This window comes from Lepus europaeus, chromosome 2 (assembly GCF_033115175.1).
Source record: "Lepus europaeus isolate LE1 chromosome 2, mLepTim1.pri, whole genome shotgun sequence".
Lineage (NCBI taxonomy): Eukaryota > Metazoa > Chordata > Mammalia > Lagomorpha > Leporidae > Lepus > Lepus europaeus.
The window spans coordinates 93133977-93153158 of NC_084828.1; the positions used below are offsets into that span (position 1 = coordinate 93133977).

At 46.2% G+C, this 19182-nt stretch overlaps 1 protein-coding gene across 1 annotated transcript in view; it reads right to left on the minus strand.

Annotated features, from left to right (window-relative positions):
* KLHL6 (kelch like family member 6) overlaps positions 1-19182 on the minus strand; it is a 62549-nt gene that overhangs the window by 12550 nt on the left and 30817 nt on the right. The window contains exons 2-3 of the mRNA XM_062177591.1: positions 18300-18465; positions 1100-1549 (exon numbers count right to left, since the gene is read on the minus strand). Of these exons, the coding sequence (XP_062033575.1) occupies positions 1100-1549; positions 18300-18465 (616 nt within the window). The remainder of the gene's footprint in view (positions 1-1099; positions 1550-18299; positions 18466-19182) is intronic.

Consider the following 19182-nt stretch of genomic DNA (forward strand, 5'->3'; position numbering starts at 1 on the left):
TGCTAGACTCTAGCAAATTCAACCAAACATTTAAGGGTATGTTTGCAAAATGAATGGAAGAGTGATGGAGCCAAGGAAAACGGGGAACCAGAAAAGAACACACAGAAAAAGGAAGAGGCTCCCGAGGAGCCTTAACAGACACTTCCTGAGCCACCTGTGGCTGTTTCTACCATTGACTTAATGAACAAGTCTTGGTAGGTATCCCAGAACCAGTGTATGGTGACCTCCTTGTACCCGTGTTGGTGTGCATGTGCACAAACTGATGGTAAGCCCAAGAGAGGGGTGGTCAAACCCAATTTTATTTTTCTTACAGGAAATGCTTATTTAATTGACAGATTGACTGATTGGAGAGGTAGAGGGATAGGCAGATGATCTCCCATCCTCTGGTTCACTCCCCAAATGACAGAGACAGCTGGGATTGAGAAAGACCAAAGCCTGGAGCCAAGATTACAATTCAGGTCTCCCACTTGGGTGGCAAGAACCCAACTTCTTGAGCCATCAGGGTACACATTAGCAGAAAGCTGGAGATAGGAGCCAGAGATAGGCATTTAACCCAGGTAGTCCATATGGGACGCAGGTGTCTTAACCACTTAGCCTAGCATCCACTCCAGACTTGAGGTTTAGATTACCCACCTAGTGAATGAATGAGAGGGAGGCTAGACTAGACTAGGGGCCAGGAGATGTGATCTGAGGAATCTCCAGAAATTCAAGAAGGAGGTGATGAGAGTCTGAACCAAGGTAAAATGTCAGAGTAGATCCAAGACATACAAGGCTTCTCTGGAGAGGGAAAACCAGGAGAGCAGCACCCCTGTGAAATGGTGACTGGACAGACATCTCCCTGTCTGCTTGTGTGTTGGCCCCTCATCAATGCCCTGCCCTTACGCGTGGGAAGGAGGAAGTTGGGCCAGGCATGACACTTGCCTAATCCTCTCAATGTTTGTCTGGAAATGTAGTATCTTCCCCAATTTAGAAATCAAGAATGCAGGGCTCCTGAAATTGCTCAAACTACTTAAAGTCCTAAGAGTAGGTGAACCAGCTTCCTTGTATCTGTGAGTCCCTGGCTGCACTGGCTAAATACACAGCCTCATCTTGGACTTACCTCATTGCCAGAAAGATGGTACATTCTGGCTTCCTGGAGCAGCGGGAAGACCTCTGGGCACTGCCTGATGAGAGCATCTGCTTCCACAGTCTCCACAAAGTACCAGGGGTCCAGGAGCGGCAAGCGCACATTCTCCAGGACATAGGGGAGCAAGCAGAGTCGTTCTGACTGCTTGTGCCGGACCCAGCTCATCACAGTCTCAAACACCTGCGCCTCTTCCGTCACATACAGATCGTCACTCTTCAAGATGTGGTGCAGAGTGTCCACGGGAAGTTCGAGGAACTCCTCAGAGTTCAGGATCTGCACAAAGTTTTGAATGATGTAGCTCTGAACCTGCTTCTTCAGACTGTCCAAGGAGTGTGTGTCGGCCAGCCTCAGTATGCCAACACAGTTTTCCGGGTTCAAGGCTTCTGTGAGGAAACTGGCACAGGCATCCACCATCCGCAGGAACTAACAGAAGTTGGGAAAATGATCAGTCCACGGGGATGGCTGTCAGTGAGTTGTTCAATAGCAACAAATCAGAAACAATCTAAATGTCCAACAATAGGGGACCAGCCAAATACATGCTTATATATGTATACAGTCCATTGCTCTATAATCATTAAAAGTGATGTAGAATGAGACCAAATGACATGGAAAACTGCTTATGATGTATTGAATTTAAAAATCTGCTCAATGTGTATTAGTAAGCCTCTGGACTTAATCATCAATTAGCAGGAAATACAAGAGTACTTCAAAAAGTTTGTGGAGGGCTGTCACTGTGGCATACGGGAGAACCAGCTGCTCCACTTCCAATCTAGCTCCCTGCTAATGCAAAAGCGGCAGAAGATGCCCAAGTGCTTGGGCCCCTGCGACAGCATGGGAGACCCTGATGAAGCTCCTGACTACTGGCTTCAGCCCGACCCAACTCTGGCTGTAACAGTCATTTGGGGAACGAACCAGTGGATGGAAGACATTCTCTCTCTCTCTCTCTCTCTGCTTCTCTCAGCTCCCTCTTTTTCAAGTAAATAAATAAAAAAATTTTTTAAAAAGAACATAAGATTCTAGGGTCCAGTGCTGTGGCATAGCAGATTAAGCCGCCACCCTCAGTGCCAGCATCCCATATTGGCAATGGTTTGAGTCCCTGTTAATGCACCTGGGAAAGCTGTGGAAGATAGTCAAATTGTCTGAACCCTTGCCACCCACGTGAGAGCCTGGATGGAATTCCTGGCCCTTGACTTTGGTCTAATCAAGCCCTGATTGTTGTAACCATTTGGAACCAGCAGCCAGAAGATTGATATTTCTCTCTGTCTCCTTCTCTCTCTCTCTCTCTCTCTCTCTCTCTCTCTCTCTCTTCCTTCCTTCTAGCCCCCTCCCTGTAACTCTGCCTCTCAAATAAATTAAAAAAAAAAAAAACCTAAGACTCTTATGCTTGCATGACACCTTATAGATGACAAGGTAGTGTTATATTCATTATATTATTTAATACCCATTTTATAGATGAGGTGTCTCAAATGGATCAGTTCATTCTCCATTCTCTGGAGATTAGCTTTCTTTTCTCTTTTAATTATTCAGAGGCAGAAAGAGATGAACAGAGAGCTCCAACCACTGATTCACTCTCTAAATGCCAACAATTGCCAGGACTAGGCCAGGCTGAAGCCAGGAGCCAGGAACTCAGTCCTGTCACCCATGTGGATGGCAGGAACCCAACTACTTGAGTCATCACCTACTGCCTCCTATTATCAGAAAGTTGCAGTTGAGAACAGAGCCAGGACTGGAAACCAGGTACCTCAATATGGAATGCAGCTTTCTTAACCAGTGTCTTCATTGCTGGACCAAACTGCTTTGAATGAATCAATCCACCCTCCTTTATTCCCTCTGTGTCCACTGGGCTCCTTATAGGGTCAAGTCCTCAGTGTGCAGGGTTGATCAACAAACAGAAGGCAGAGGCAGAGAGGCTGTGGGGGCAGGACCTTCACACCAGTCTGAAGGTATGTGCTGGTGACAGCATGGATGGAGCAAAGCTAACCAGATAGGAACCTGATATGCAGAGGAGAAGTTCTGTGATAGCAGCTGGGGGGAGGAGGGGAGCTAGGCTGTGGTCCTGAGAGTGGAGGCTGGGGCAGGATTGATCTTAGAGTGGACCAGTTTGACTTGGGCCTTGGCCTTCAGTCCAGAACATTCTATGGGGCACACATGTTTGACTTTTTGGGTCAATCTCAATTGCAAAATAGTCTTTCCATGTCAGACCACACTTTCCGATCGTCAGTTTAGAAAACATGGCCCTAGGGGTCAATGCAAAGTTGAGGGAACCTGAATCCTGTCTGTGACCACCCTGTCTGTGGCCCCAACTGCCTGCAGCTCTGTTCCTCGCTTGAGCAACTGTGGAAACGGTTGAGACTGAGAATCTTAACACCTGTTTAGTTGTTTGCAAGATTTTCAGTTCAAAGAGTAAAAATATGCACCAGAGACCAAGCCTTGCTGAACTCTCAGAACCTGTCACCACAGCCCTATCTGGCCTTGTCCCATGGAAACATCTACGAGAGCTAAAAGGAAACTCACTTAAGGGTAGCCTCCAGCGCAAAACACCATGGCCACACTAGCATTTGTGTAGGAGACAATGTGAACATTAATTGGATGTCCTGAAATCCTTAGACTAACTCTGGGAGGGTCCCTAAGACCCAGGAAAGAGGAACCTGTGGCTAGGGCAGGGAAAGGAGGGAGAATTACTGTTCACTGCCCACCCTTTTGTAGCTTCTCCTGTTCTGAATGGCTACTATCAACTTAAAATCAATAAATTTCTCATGCATAGAGAAAATACTAGAAGTAACACATAAAATGATAATGTTGGTAAGATAATGTTATTAATTATTTTAAATTTCTCCGCATAGACCAAATTTTCTATACTGAGCATGAACATTTGAAATCAGAGGAAAATATATACAAGGACTGCTTTCTTGCAATTTTAAAGTACAAAATGAAACATAAAAGGTGAACTAAAGGGTACCTCCTCTATGCCAGACCCTTTTTACTGATCCTAAGAGTTATCTAGTTATCACAATAGTGCTATGAAGTAGATCTTTGTGATCATTTCTATTCTGTAGATGAGGAAACCAGGTTCAGAGAAGTGATTTTCTCAGAGGCTCATCGCTAAAGAGTGGTAGAGCTAAAATCTGAATCATTTTCTCTAATTCCAAAAGGCATGATTTTACATCATTTTAAGCTGCTTCAGGTCGAATAGTGGGATGATGAGGGGACAATGGAGTGGCAGGTGCCAAACACCATTTGACAACCTCACTGGATAGCCCAGATGATCTGATCTGCCTAAGCACAGGAATGATTGACCCACACAATGTCTGTTTCAATCCCTGTTTGATGACAACTGATGAGCTAAAAAATGAAATCTTGGAAGAGAATCACATCAAGCACCAAAACTCACATTTGATAGAAACATTGTCCAAACATCTCTCTCTACTCTGACACCATTAATTCATCCACTCATCCCTCCATTCTTGCACTGAATATGCACTGAGCAAAGCAGTACTGGGGTACAGAGGTGAGCAGAAGGAGGCCCCGTGCTCAGGACAGTGGGGGAGGCAGACACCAATCACATAATCACACAGAGCATAGTCACAACTGTGATAACTCTCAAAGTCTAGTGAATCCACTGCCTGAAACCAAAGAGAGCCCTACTCTTCCCCATCAAACCTGAGCTCTGGTTCCCAGTCGGCATCTGGTAGCACCTTCACCAATGGAACCCCAGCCAAAGTCATTCCCCTCCTCACCTTCTGCAAACCTTCCCTGGGCTTCCCAGTTACAGAGTCTTTCTGTGCTCCAGCCATCTCCTTGGCCTGCATGGCTTGCTCCTGCACCGCTACCTGTTAAACCCCACCCTTCTCACCCAGACAAGTTTGACTCCAGAGCCCACCTTTCTGAGGAAAGACTCAGGACACCTCACCTATCTTCAACTGAGAAGTCCCATTTTTAAGTTTACCTGGAGAAGAATTGCAAGGCCACCACTTGTCCTACATAGGGATGTTTTCTTCATTCAAAGTTATTAAATCTGGGACCCATGGAAGGATTCAACGGCATCTGTGAACCCCTACAACTGTATGCAAACATTTTATTTGCATGTATGGCATTTTTCTGGGAGTTGAGTTTTCAGGAGACACCGTGAGTTGCTCCCTGGTGTCCACCTATCTGAGGACAAAGCCAACGGAGGGGGAGAGGTGATCAAGAGAGCCAGCAAGTAGAGTCCTGAGCAGACGATGGGACCTTCCTCACCTCTGGAAAGGAGGGGAATGGAAAGGAAGTAGAGAAATGTCATCTATCCATGAAGTTCATTCCCCAAACCACTTCTTTCTAGATGGGGTCTCCAATTCCCCAACACTAGGGCTCCCTGCCCGTTTGTATAGCACCTATGATATTTCTGCCTTATATCATGATCTATCCAGAAAGTGTCTCAAAGGCAAATTCTAAATCACGTTTGTTTTTTCCCTAGCAGCCTCTAGCACAAAGTCTGGTAAAAGCAGAGACAGAGGAAAGAAATATGTATCAAATACCTAGTACCTACCAAGATCTGTGCTAGATACTTCCCTATTCAGTATTTCAATTAACAAATACGTTTTATATTTTAGTGGACATATTTTATTGAACAAGTAACAAAAGGAAAGTATTAGTGCAGCCATTTGTATAGAGGAAGAAATAGAGAGATCAGTGCATTGCTCCAGGTCACACAGCTAGTAGGTGGTCGAGGTGACACCCCAAATCACGGCCAGTTAGCTCTTCTCATGCAGCATCCTGTGGCCTTTGTAACTGGCTACACTGGAGAGCTAACAAAACGCCAGTGGAATCTGAAGTGGCCTTGTGAGCCCAGGGTGGTTAGGGGTCTCCAAGCTGCCCAGGTTCCCCCCAAATATGCCTCCATAAATACTTTCTGGGCATGAGAGGTCAGAGAGGCCTCATGATATTGACCAATGACTGGGAAAATGCTGATGAGCAGGGCAATCATGGGAATAAGAAATCATTTCTTTTCACATTTATTTTTTGCTTCTTCACATTCAAGATTTCAAGACTTTAGGGTAAGTTGTCTGCCTCAGCCTGTCCCAGTGACACATGAACTTGTTTATTAAAGCCTGGAGATGACAGATAATAGCAACAGACAGCCAACTTCCTGTTCAGGGGGACATGTGAGCAAAAGGTTACAGCCAGGCACCTGACTCTTGAACAGGGAAACTAAAAATATAATCAAAGAAACCGCTTGAGACTTGGCTGCTGTTCCCATGAGAAGTGTCTGCCTCTAAGGGAACACACCCCCTGCTCCCCATCTCCACTGCCCCTCCTCTGCTTCCCCTTCACACTGTCCAGAATCTGGGTCCCACAGAGACGCCACCCATTTGATTACACTTCTCCCTTGAGGTTCTTGCCAACCCACTCTACAACAACTGAAGGTCTATTTGAGTCCAAATCAGCAATTCTCACGACCACACATCCCTAAGTGGCCTTGGGGTTACTGCAAAGGTTCACAAAGACATTGGTATTCTTACCTTGAGTTCAAACAAATCAGTGTGCATGAAGGGTGAATTGATGTGATTAATAAAATTCAAATTTATTGCAAAGTGTGTCTGAATACATTGTAAAACTCTTTTTTTTTTTTTTTTTTTTTTTTTTTGCTCTCCTTCTTAGGCAATAGATACTAAAAGTAAAGCTCTTCTTTGAGTTCTGTATTGGTGTTTTGAAGGAGTCTTCCTATTTAGAATGTAAATTATTACTGATCCTGATCTTCCATCTAAACCTCTCCTCCTCTCTCCCATGCAAAGCACCAGGTTCAATCCCATAGAAATATGTTCCTCTCCCAGGCCGGCAGGTAAAACCGCCGCCTGCAGTGCCAGCATCCCATATGGGCGCCGGTTCAAGTTCCAGCTACTCTACTTCCAATCTAGCTCTCTGCTATGGCCTGGGAAAACAGTGGAAGATGTCCCAAGTCCTTGGGCCCCTGCACCTATGTGGGAGACCCAGAGGAGGCTCCTGGCTCCTGGCTTCAGATCGGCACAGCTCCAGCCATTGCAGTCAACTGGGGAGTGAACCAGCAGATGGAAGACCTCTCTCTCTCTCTCTCTCTCTCTATCTGCCTCTCCTCTCTATGTGTAACTCTGACTTTCAAATAAATAAATAAATAAATCTTTTTTTTTTTAAAGAAATATGTCCCCCTCTGTTGCCTAGTATGGAGAAGCTGTGTCCCCATCTGCTCCCTCCTCTCAGGCCTTGCACTAGACTTGGCTTTGAGGTCTGCTGGTCCATGCAAGCTATGTGGAGTGGGCAGGAAAAGCAGCTAAGACCTACAAAGGATCCATTCTCTAAGGTGGAGCAGGTGCAGGGGACTAAGTCAACCATAGAAGGAGACTGACTTCAAAAGTGGAATTAGAGAGAGGAGACCTAGCATGGAGCAAGCTTGGTCAAGTTGCAGGCAACAAACAACCCCTGAGTTTCCAGAGGAGATAGTGGTGGCCCCAGCAGACTAGCAGCCTAGCAGTAGTAGATGCATGGGGGTCACACATTCAAGGGATAAGTGGCACAGCTGGAGCTCAGTAATTCAGCATAGGGGCAAGGTGGTGGCCGGGAATAACACGATTGTTAAGATTAAATGGAATGCTTTGTATCTGGAACATGGTTGATGCTCAGGATGTGGGGTGTGTGTGTGTGTGTGTGTGTGTATGAAAAGCCAGGTGCTGAAAAGCAAGCCCATGAGGTACAGAGAGCTGTCAGAGGTGGAGTTGAGGGTAGAGAAGGCTGAAAGCTTAAGTTCTCTCTGCCTGGAATATCTTTCCACAACCCAATGGCCACTTGTTGAAATTCTACTGATTCCATGAGGTCTAGTTCAATGTCACTTCCTTTTGCCTTGGATTCTGTTAGAGTGCCCACTGGGTTGGAAGCTCCTTGTTTCAGAGGCTTTGGGGTAGTAGAAAGAAGCAGACATCTGGAATCAGAAGTTCTAGATCGTATCTCTGCCATTTGATGAGCTGAATTCTCTCTAAGCCACAAGTTTCCTCATCTGGAAAATATTAAAAATATAAAACCCACCTGGAAGCCTTATTGTGAGGGCATTACCTGGTGTGCTGACTCACAGAGATGAGCACTGTCAACATCAAATGGGGGTGGGAGGGCCAGCACTGTGGCACAGTGAGTTAAAGTCCCAGCCTGCAGAGCCAGCATCCCATTTGGGGCACTGCTTTGAGTCCTGGCTGATCCACTTCTGATCCAGCTCCCTGCTAATGAGCCTGAGAAAGCAGCCAAGGAAGGTGCAAGTCCTTGGGCCCCTGCACTCATGTGAGGGACCTGGAGGAGGCTCCTGGCTCCTGGCTTCGGGGCTCAGCTCTGGCTGTTGCTGCCATTTGGGGAGTGAACCAGCAGATGGAAGACCTATCTTTTTCTGTCTCTACATCTCTCTGTAACTCTGAATTTCAAATTTAAAAAATAAATCTTAAAAAAATCAAATGGGATCATATATAGGAAAGGCAATGATAAATTGCTACATAAATGTAACTGGTATTTATCCATTTTATATTTATTTCTCGCTGGTGATGTCTCACAAAGTACCTAGCACTTAGTAGATGCTGAGCAACTTCAGGTAGTTAGGGAGCAGTGAAGTCAGAACCTGGTAGCAACCTGAATTCCCATTAAAACTAAAACCCCACATTTTATCTGTGTGCCCCTGAAGGGGGTACAGAAGTAGCTGAGACTATTGGTAGCCTTGAGGAGGCCTTGCAAACAGAATCCAAAGAATACAAAGTGACCTGTCAGAAGTGATGACCAAAGGCAGATGGAACTCGGGACTTCAGCTGATGGCACAGAGGAAGCGGTAGACCAGAGGGAGAAGCATGGCAACACAGATGCTCCATCAGGTGCCAGCATGGACCAGTAACACAAATGACTGTGGTGACACTGGGGCAGGGGCTTCTTCCCACGTTGCCCTGGCACTGTATAAAAGTTCCCAGAACTATATAAACAACCTTAATCTAGAATCAATGAAAGCTTTCCTAAAATGAGATATTATTGAGTTGACTATGATCTCTGCTACCAATAGAACAGAAACCTCAGGATAGAGATTAAGTTCCCTGAGAGAAAAATAATGGGATAAATCACACCTTTTTTGCATACTTGAGTTTGTAGCTTAAGATTTAGCCTCTCCACGCTAGTAGAACTCATAAAGAACAATATGAAAGTTGAAGACAGGCAAAAATGATTGATGCTAAAGAGTGGTTACCCTGGGGAGATACACACAGGGGTGGTGGGGGTGGGGGTTCTGAGATGCAGGAATGTTCTAAATCCTGATCTGGTTGATAGTTACATGGTTGTATACACATGTGAAAAATCGTCAAGCTGTACCATTAAGAAATGTGCATTTTACTGAATGCAAGTTAAACCTAAAAATAAAAGGAGTGCATAATTGAGATCAAACACTGAGAAAAGACATGCTGTGTAGCAACAGCAAGCCTACTGTTGGGACATTTGTCGGCCCTAAGTATCCCAGGTTCCCCAGAAGTTGTTCAGACAGAGAGGTGGCAGCTGTGTGAGTCTTGCCCCTGACACCCTCTCACAGAGCACCACTGATTTCCAGAACATTCCCCTGGGCAGCCCTCTCAAGAGTCCCTTGCTGAGTTCCTAGCCGCTTTCAGGATCCTGGGTTGCTTCAGGCCTCACTGTAAGTGACAGATACGGTGTATGCAGGGAGAATGCACAGGAGTAAATCCCAACTCCTCTCTTACCGGCTATGAAGACTTCAGCATTTCCTTAATGTCCCAGAATCTCATATCCCTCACTTGTAAATTGAGGGTAAAAATGACACAGTACAGGTTCACATTGTGAGCCCTCCGAAAAGGGCAACTGTTGCTATCGCGTGGGCCTGGAGTATTCATCTGGTTTCTTAGCGCTGACAATGCCCACACAGCAAAGCCGAATGACATGTGCGATGGGGTGCATCAGCCAATCAGCACATCGATCTTATCTAAATGATAGTAAATGAACTGGTTTTCTTGCCTGGACTGCTACTGTGGTGTTGCATAGATATAGTCTGTGGGTCCCTGTCAATGAAAATTGACAATAGAAATTAGTCTGTACATCCCAGGTAATGGGATCTACATTTTACTAGATGCCTGGCACTTCGTAGGTGCCTGAAAATGAAGCAAGTGTTAACATTGGCTTTTGGAATACTCACTCCTCTATTAGCCCAAACATTTCCACAAGCCAGGATTAGGCTTCTTTGTGGCCCCTTGAAGGAGGTCGAGCAGGATTTGTTGGGGTCTTAAGCAGTTACTGAGGAAGCCCTTATGTTCTATTGGTAATGAAAGAGCCACACACTCATTCATTCACTCGTTTACCTAGTCAACCAACGTTTACAGAATGCCTACAGTGGTCCACACTCTGAGTAAGCCAAGAAGCCAACCCAAGCCATCAAGCTGGCTCTCTCATCCACATAGATCTCACCATCATTCTCCTTGCCATTTGCAAAAGAAATCATAGGAAAATAAGCAATGCCAGGATCTTCATCAAAATCCCCTCAAACTGTCACCACAATGAAAGCTACAACACTGGCCCTGTGGCATCCGATCAGCTCTTCTCAGGAGCAGGCCACATGGCCACGCCCAGGCCACGAGACCAAGCTCCACTCCGGCAGCTCCTGTCTTTCTTCACCTTGGCCACAGGTACTTGGTCTGTTCTTTTTTTTTCCTTGTAAGTTGTGGCTTTTAACCAACTGCTCCGTATCTTTGGGATCCTCCTGTCCCTAGAGAAAATGCAAGGTGAGTGTAGTCTCCCTGACCTCCTGTCTTCGTACTGCTCAGCTGATAAGTTCTCACGCCCTCATTCTTCCATGAGCTTTTTATAGTAAAATTTAAAATGAAAGTAAATGAAGAAAAATGAAAGTAACAAATACAGCAAAATTATCCAAACAAACACGGCACAATTCTCCAAGATTGAGAAACCTTGCCACATTCTTGCAGTCATTGTCCCCAGTCTACGGTCTATGGCTGGCTTGCTTATCTAAAATGCAGAAGCCAAAAGGTCTACTTAAGGTCCTTTGTCCTCCAGGGGCCCCTGCTGGGTGATGTCACCTCAGAGACACAACTTCTCATGTGAACAGATCCTTCAGGTGCTTCTCCTGCCTTGACCTTCCCCCAAACTACTTGGAGAAAATTTGTTTCTCCTCATAATTGGCCAAAAAATGATGGCTAGGTTACTGCAAAGATCCTCCAGTAGGCAGGTCTATCAGCACCTGCCACTCAAAGTTTCCTACTAACAGAGACTGTCCCACTCCATGCCAGGGCTGCTGGGTCTATTGGGCTCCTGACCCAAGGGAAACCAGGCTATAAACTGAAGAGCAACATGACGTTGTCTGGTATGGAGCAGCCGTAATGGTCATTGGCTTCATCAACTGAATTGTCTCACTATACTGGGAAATTCTAGATGCTAAGAGAAGACCTACAAAGAAAAGCTGAAAATGAGAGAGCAGCTGTCACATCACTGGTGTGAAGGTTAGGAAACCTTTATTACTGGTGCTATGAGGAACACCAAGAAAAGGTGATTCTTGTTGATTTCAGTCACACAAGGCAGTGCCCAGCTTCTATAGATGTTCTAAATAGCAAGACAAAATGCCTATCCTGGCACACTTTTCTCTACCTATGACCTGAGTTAATTTGGAATCAATAAAGTGTCAGTCCACTTCATTGTTCTAATCATGCATCATAAAATATGATTTTTAAAAACTTTTACATATGATCCGGTGCTGTGGTATAGTGGGTTAAGCTGCCACTTGCAGTGCCAGCATCCCATATGGGCACCGGTTTGAGTTCCAGCTGCTCCAATCTAGCTCCCTAATATGCCTGGGAAGGCAGAGGAAGATGGTCCAAATACTTGGGCCCCTGCTAGCCACGTGGGAAACCAGGAAGAAGCTCCTGCGTCAGTATGGCTCAGCACTGGCCATTGCAGCCATTTGGGGAGTGAACCAACAGAAGCTCTCTCTCTCTCTCTCTCTCTGTCTCTCTCTCTCTGCCTCTCTGTAGCTCTGCCTTTTAAATAAAATAAATAAATCTTTAAAAAAAAAAAAAACCTTTACACATGGTCTCTTATAATCTTAATCCAGGGAAGCAACATTTAGGGGTGGTTTGGGGAAGTGTTCTCACAGGTTAATGTTAGCCCAGTTTATCGAGGGCACAAATATCAAAGTAAAGTGAAAACACACAAATGAAGGGAATAAACTTCCATTCAGCTGTTGCAGCCAATTGGGGAGTGAACCATCAGATGGAAGACCTCTCTTTCTCTCTCTGCCTCTCTTCTCTCTGTGTAAATCTGAGTTTCAAATAAATAAATAAATAAATAAATCTTTAAAAAAAGAACCCATAAGGTAATTTCTTTCCTTTTTTAAAAAAAACAACAACAAACAACACGTCTGTCCTTTCTGGCACTTCCAGCATGACAATAGTCCCAGTTTTCTATGCTGGAGACAAATGAACAGTGCAGGCCAGCGCTGCGGATCAATAGGCTAATCCTCTGCCTGCGGTGCCGGCACCGCAGGTTCTAGTCCCAGTCAGGGCACCGGATACTATCCCGTTGCCCCTCTTCCAGGCCAGCTCTCTGCTGTGGCCCGGGAGTGCATTGGAGGATGGCCCAAGTGCTTGGGCTCTGCACCCATGGGAGACCAGGAGAAGCACCTGGCTCCTGTCTTTGGATCAGCGCAGTGCACTGGCTGCGGCGGCCACTGGAGGGTAAACCAACAGCAAAGGAAGACCTTTCTCTCTGTCTCTCTCTCTCACTGTCCATTCTGCCTGTCAAAAAATTAAAAAAAAAAAAAAAAAGAAGAAGAACAATGCAGGGGCCATGAAAATCAGTGGGTTAGCTGGAAAACCTGAAGCCCACAGCACTCAGTTTCATGAGAATTAACACTCAGAGGGAAACTCAGGAAAGTAGCCTCTGAAAGAAATATACTTCTTCTTTTTTTTTTTCTTTTTTCTTTTTTTTTTTTTTTTTTTTTGCTTAGAAAGAGAAAGAGATTTGGAAAACTTGGAGGGAGGTACTAACAGAATAGAGGCTCAACAATAAGCAGAGCAGCCCTGTCTCCTTCTCACCTCTGTCCTTGCCCAACTCTTGTCCTAAAACTCCACTCACCACTGAAGTTCATCTCTTGGGAGAAAATGGGCGGTGTGGAATAAGGAAAACCATAACTAAATAAATATATGGTCAAGCAGTGAAGAAGGGCTTTCTAAAAAATGGCAAAAATTGCAAAGGAAATGATCACTACACCTGACTAAATACAAGTTTTAAAAATTTGTATATTGGCCGGCGCCGTGGCTTAACAGGCTAATCCTCCGCCTTGTGGCGCCGGCACACCGGGTTCTAGTCCCGGTTGGGGCGCCAGATTCTATCCCGGTTGCCCCTCTTCCAGGCCAGCTCTCTGCTATGGCCCTGGAAGGCAGTAGAGGATGGCCCAAGTCTTTGGGCCCTGCACCCGCATGGGAGACTAAGAGAAGCACCTGACTCCTGGCTTCGGATCAGCGCTATGCGCCGGCCGCAGCGGCCATTGGAGGGTGAACCAACGGCAAAAAGGAAGACCTTTCTCTCTGTCTCTCTCTCTCTCACTAGCCACTCTGTCAAAAAAAAAAATTTGTATATTAATAAAAGCTATAATTAAAAATTAGGTAGGTGTTTTGGCCCACTGAATAAGACACCTGCGTCCCAGATCATAATATCTGAGTTCAATACCCAGTCCCAGCTCCTGACTATGGTTTCCTGCTAATAAAGACCCTGTGGGAAAAGGGGGCAGCACTGATGGTTCAAATGACTGAGTCCCTGCCTCCCACATGGGAGACCTGGACTGAGTTCCCAGCATTTGGAGGAATGAACAGCAGGTGAGAGTTTCTCTCTCTCTCTCTCTCTCTCTCTCTCTCTCTCTCACTTTGCCTCTCAAATAAGCAAATTTTTTTAAAATAAATGATTCAAATGACCAATGGAAAATATTTGCATCCTGCATTACAAAAGATTGCAGTCTTTAATAACTGAAGTTTTTATAGCTCTCTTGCAAAATCGCACAAAACTGAAAGGAGAAGAAAAACAGAAACACAAAAGCCATTCTCGATGAAACCAGGGGACATCAGTCACCCCAAGCCACAGAGTGTGAAGACTGGTAAGGGTCGCCAGTGAGAGCAGCACGGGGGTGCAGGCGCCTGGAGAGGAGCATGCTTGTCCCTCAGAACCAGAAGAGCAGGGGCACTGAAGTCTCCAGGAGCAGGAGATGGGGCTGACAGCAGGGGCTGAGTGGGAGAAGTGAAGCCTCCTGTCCTGCCCCACCTCTGCGGTCTGACAATGACCACTCGCACTCCCACTCCCACTCCCACTCCCACTGGAGAAGAGGGGTCAGTCTGTACAGAAACCAGACTGGGAGGATCTGAACTCCCAGACACCAGACACTGAGGACATCATCCTGAAAGTCCGGGGGTTACGTAAAGACTCACGCTCACTCCCACGCACCCAGTGCAGACTTGCAGCTGACTTGTGACCTCTGGGCGAGAGACGAGATCACCTGGAGAAGTTTGACAGCCCTAGGAGATCTGCAACAAGCACTGACATCTGGGCATTTGACAGCACTGACAGAGCTCCCGTCCAGTGGTCTGTCCCCCTACTCACTGTACACCGAGCGTCAGACTAGCATTCTAAGGCCTCCATCATAAACGTGGCTGGACAGCCAAGAATCAAGTCATCAAAAGCATGTTTACATGCAGCAGTCTGGCTCCACAAGGTGTCAACCACCTTGCTTGATGCCTCCATCTCTCTCAATGCACAGAAAGGGACCTGGAAGGGTGTACCCCCAGGAAGCTGCCATATTGTCTCTGAATAGGAGGGGGTTACAGGACATCTTTATGTTCATTTTGCTTGTTCAGGTTTCTAATTTTTCTGTAGTGAGTTTGTAATGTTCTTGCAGTTAAAAATATTTAAAATTGCGTTTGGAAAAGCAAGATATGCCTTCTTTCCTAATGGCCAGGTCCTGCTTTCAGCTAGTGGGATAAATAGGAGACACAACAACCGGCTCCAATTTCATCACTCAAAGTGTGTCGTAAATAGTCAGAATTTGCTCAGCTTCGCTGAGCAGCTATTGTAGTGTCAGACACTCTCCTTGAAGGGAGAAATGCCTTTACTATTATTACTGTCAGTGTTACCCGTTCATCTTCAGACCTGTGGGTAAAAGAGACTAGGTGAAAATCACAACGGCAGCTGTGGCTAGACTGCTGGCCCTTTTGCAGGAGGCAGTGTTGGAGGGTGGGGGAGGACTTTTAGATAAAAGCTCAGCAAAAACTGAAAACCTGAACTAGATGGAGATCCCTGTGACCCAGGAAGGATTTCCCCAGAGTTACTTTGATGGAGTGGTGGGCGGAGGGGGAGACGGGGTTGCCGAGTGCTCCCACTCCACACAGGGAGGAGTGTTCTGCCAGTCAACGAGGCCGAGGGTGTGAGCAGGTGAGGACAGAGGAAGGGAGAGGGGTGGATGCTTGCTGACTTGGAGATTTCACTGGGGAAGGCAGAACCAGCTCTTCCAGAAGTAACCTGTTCTTTAAAAGCATGTGAAGATGTGATCATTTGTGGTGTTACTTGTGAACAAATAAAGGCATGCATATACACAGCTGCGGAAGTGTTGAAAGGAACAAAGTACTTTACATTCTTTATCATATCACTTTTTGTAAGTGTTGAATATTTCTGTTTATTTTTCTATGTTCTGTCTTGTAACCTTAAGAAGTGTTTCAAACATATCTGAATGTATAAAAGAAGAGTAAATGCCCTCCATAGTGTGATGCTGCATTACCTATAAAACTGTGTGCATATATTAAATATTGTCTCTTGAAAAAATAAACTCTTTAAGATATCTTAGGGAAAGTGAGCTTGGGCCGGCGCCGCGGCTCACTAGGCTAATCCTCCACCTGCGGGGCCAGCACCCCGGGTTCTAGTCCCAGCTGGGGCGCCAGATCCTGTCCTTGTTGCTTCTCTTCCAGTCCAGCTCTCTGCTGTGGCCCGGAAGTGCAGTGGAGGATGGCCCAGGTCCTTGGGCCCTGCACCCACATGGGAGACCAGGGGGAAGCACCTGGCTCCTGGCTTCGGATCGGCGCAGTGCGCCGGCCGCAACATGCCCGTCACAGCGGCCATTGGAGGGTGAACCAACGGAAAAAGGAAGACCTTTCTCTCTGTCTCTCTCTCACTGTCTAACTCTGCCTGTAAAAGAAAAAAAAAAAAAGTGAGCTGATAAAATTGGCTAAAATTGCAGCACCCTGTTACTTAGAATTCATCACAGCTGTTTCATGGTTGGTTCTTCTTTCCCTTTTCTTTATTTTTTTTTTAAAGATTTATTTATTTATTTGAAAGTCAGAGTTACACAGAGAGAGAGAGGTCTTCCATCCAATGGTTCACTCCCCAATTGGCCACAACAGCCAAAGCTGCGCCAGTCCGAAGCCAGGAGCCAGGAACTTCTTCTGGGTCTCCCACGTGGGTGCAGGGACCCAAGGACTTGGGCCATCTCTACTGCTTTCCCAAGCCATAGCGGAGATCTGGGTTGGAAGAGGAGCAGCCAGGACTAGAACCGGTGCCCATATGGGATGCCGGCGTTGCAGGCCAGGGTGTTAACCTGCTGTGCCACAGCATGGGCCCCTTCTTTCTCTCTTCACTCTCCTTTCTTTGCTGGACTTCATAAATCCTGCTGCACCCTAACTTCAACAAAGCTAATGCATTGTCAATGGTCTTGGATTCTGGATCCCTCAATCCTCACCATCCCAGACTTTGACTTCCTGTTCCCCACAACTGCTAACCCATTGATGAACCAGGTAGGCACCCCCTTCCCAAGTCCCAAACCAGAGACAAAATCTGATTCTTGTTCTGGTCCCTGGGAATGAGCTGGCCCGGCCCTGGACTCTGTTTCTCTTAAATCCCACCATCCAGACAATAAGACAACCCAATAGAACGAAGTGCAGTAGTATAATATTAGACCTACACAACCAGAGGTGGGACCCCTTTGATAATTAGAGATGCAACTGATATAATCTATGAGTCTAATTATTCTATGAGTCTAAACATAATTGTGATAATCAGATTGAAAAATCATATTGAATAGAAACAACGGCTATTTAATTCCCAGGGTTCTATATCCCATCTGCCATAAAAGCTCTCACTTCTTGAAGTCAGCAAACTCAAAAGGCTTCCATAGCCTTGACAGCTCATGACAAGAGCCTAGGGAGATTACTGACACCATAAACAAGAGTGCCAACTTGTTAAGTCAACAACAGGAGTCACTGTGCACTTACTCCTCATGTAGGATCTCTGTCCTTAATGTGTTGTACATTGTGAATTAATGCTATAACTAGTACTCAAACAGTATTTTTACACTTTATGTTCTGTGTGTGTGCAAACTGTTGAAATCTTTACTTAATATATACTAAATTGATCTTCTGTATATAAAGATAATTGAAAATGAATCTTGATGTGAATGGAATGGGAGAGGGAGCGGGAGATGGGAGGGTTGCAGGTGGGAGGGAAGTTATGGGGGAAAAAAGCCATTGTAATCCATAAACTGTACTTTGGAAATTTATATTTACTAAATAAAAGTTTAAAAAAAAAAGCTCTCACTTCTCAATGCTCTTCTTTCACAGACACCACAAAGTACTGACACACGGTCCTGTTTCCCCAGGACCTGGACACTGCTGCCCAGGGCACATGGCATGGTGGCAAGCACGTGGACCCTGGACTCAGAAAGCCCAGGGTTCAAGTCACAATCTTGTCAGTTACCCTCTAGGTGGCCTTGCTTTCTCACCCACAAAATAGGAGAGTAATCCCCTTCCCAGGGCTCTAGGGATTAGAAGGAATGATATGAAGTGCTGACTGCAGCCTCTGGTCCAACTAGGCACAGGCAAGTTGTAGCCATTGTTCCTGGAGTCAGGCATCAAATGTAGGTTCTGGGCATCAAACTCTCCTGGCATCATCTCATCAAGGAGTCTCAAGGCCCCATCTCACCACTTCTCAGAAAACTTACAAATGAGTGTCTTATGACTTTGAAGTAAGCACAGGCCCAGCGGTGTGTGTGTGTGTGTGTGTGTGTCCACCCCAGGTACAAGCCTGGGAGCCAGTCCAGGCAGGTCTCTAGGGAATTATTGCTTTCACCTGCTTCAGAGAACACCGAGCCTGTTTGTTCACATACCTGGAAGAGGTTTGCAGCTTCCAGGATGCGCTGGACGTTCTGCTTGGTGATCAGCGCCTTGCTGGTGTACGTGTAGTCCAGGAGGGTGTGCATGGTCTCAGCATCAACCCCTTTAATGATGATCCTCTTCTCATACTTTTCCTTTAAATCATTGCAGAACATGGCCCTGGAAGAGAGATGTGTGAATGTGAATCTTTTGGTTGTAGGCCTATGGAGATCACTTTTCAGACTCACCTGCCCTCTTGGAACAGTGGGGTTCCTGGACTGATTTATGTCTGCTTCTGCTGCACCTACCACACATCAGATATCCAATCAGCGCTTCCTGAAGTGAGTTGTCTTGCTCTGCCATGCCCAGCTGTGGTCCCCAAAGCCAAGTTCCAGATCATTGTTTTGACTTTCATTGGCTCCAAGTGCTAGAGGTTCTTACTGCCTTGTGGGCGCCCCACGCCTCATCCATCCCTTCTCGCTCAACATCCATCCCTTAAACAGGGTTTGTGATTCAGTTCTCAGTTATCACACTGGCTTTTCTCTGACCAGGGGCCTGGCCTCACAACCTGGGCTGGCCGGCTGAGGCCCAGTCACCCTCCAGCAGTGCAAGTGGCCCCTGCAGCTGCCTCTCCCCAGGAGCTGGACCCTTGTCCATGGGTCCAGTTGCAGTTGGGAGCCCTGAATTCTCTCAGCCCAGGACAAGAGGCCCCAAGGCCACGACGCAGTCTCACTGCTGGACTATGCCTTTCAGCTCCCTCCCCACAGTCAGACTTTGCCCTTCTCTTGGAAGCAGGGGAGCGGGATGGAAAGGATGCTATTGTTAGCAACAGATTGCCCAGGATTTGAACATCACTGCCACAGCTCAGAAGTCGGACATGTTTCTCAATCTCCATGA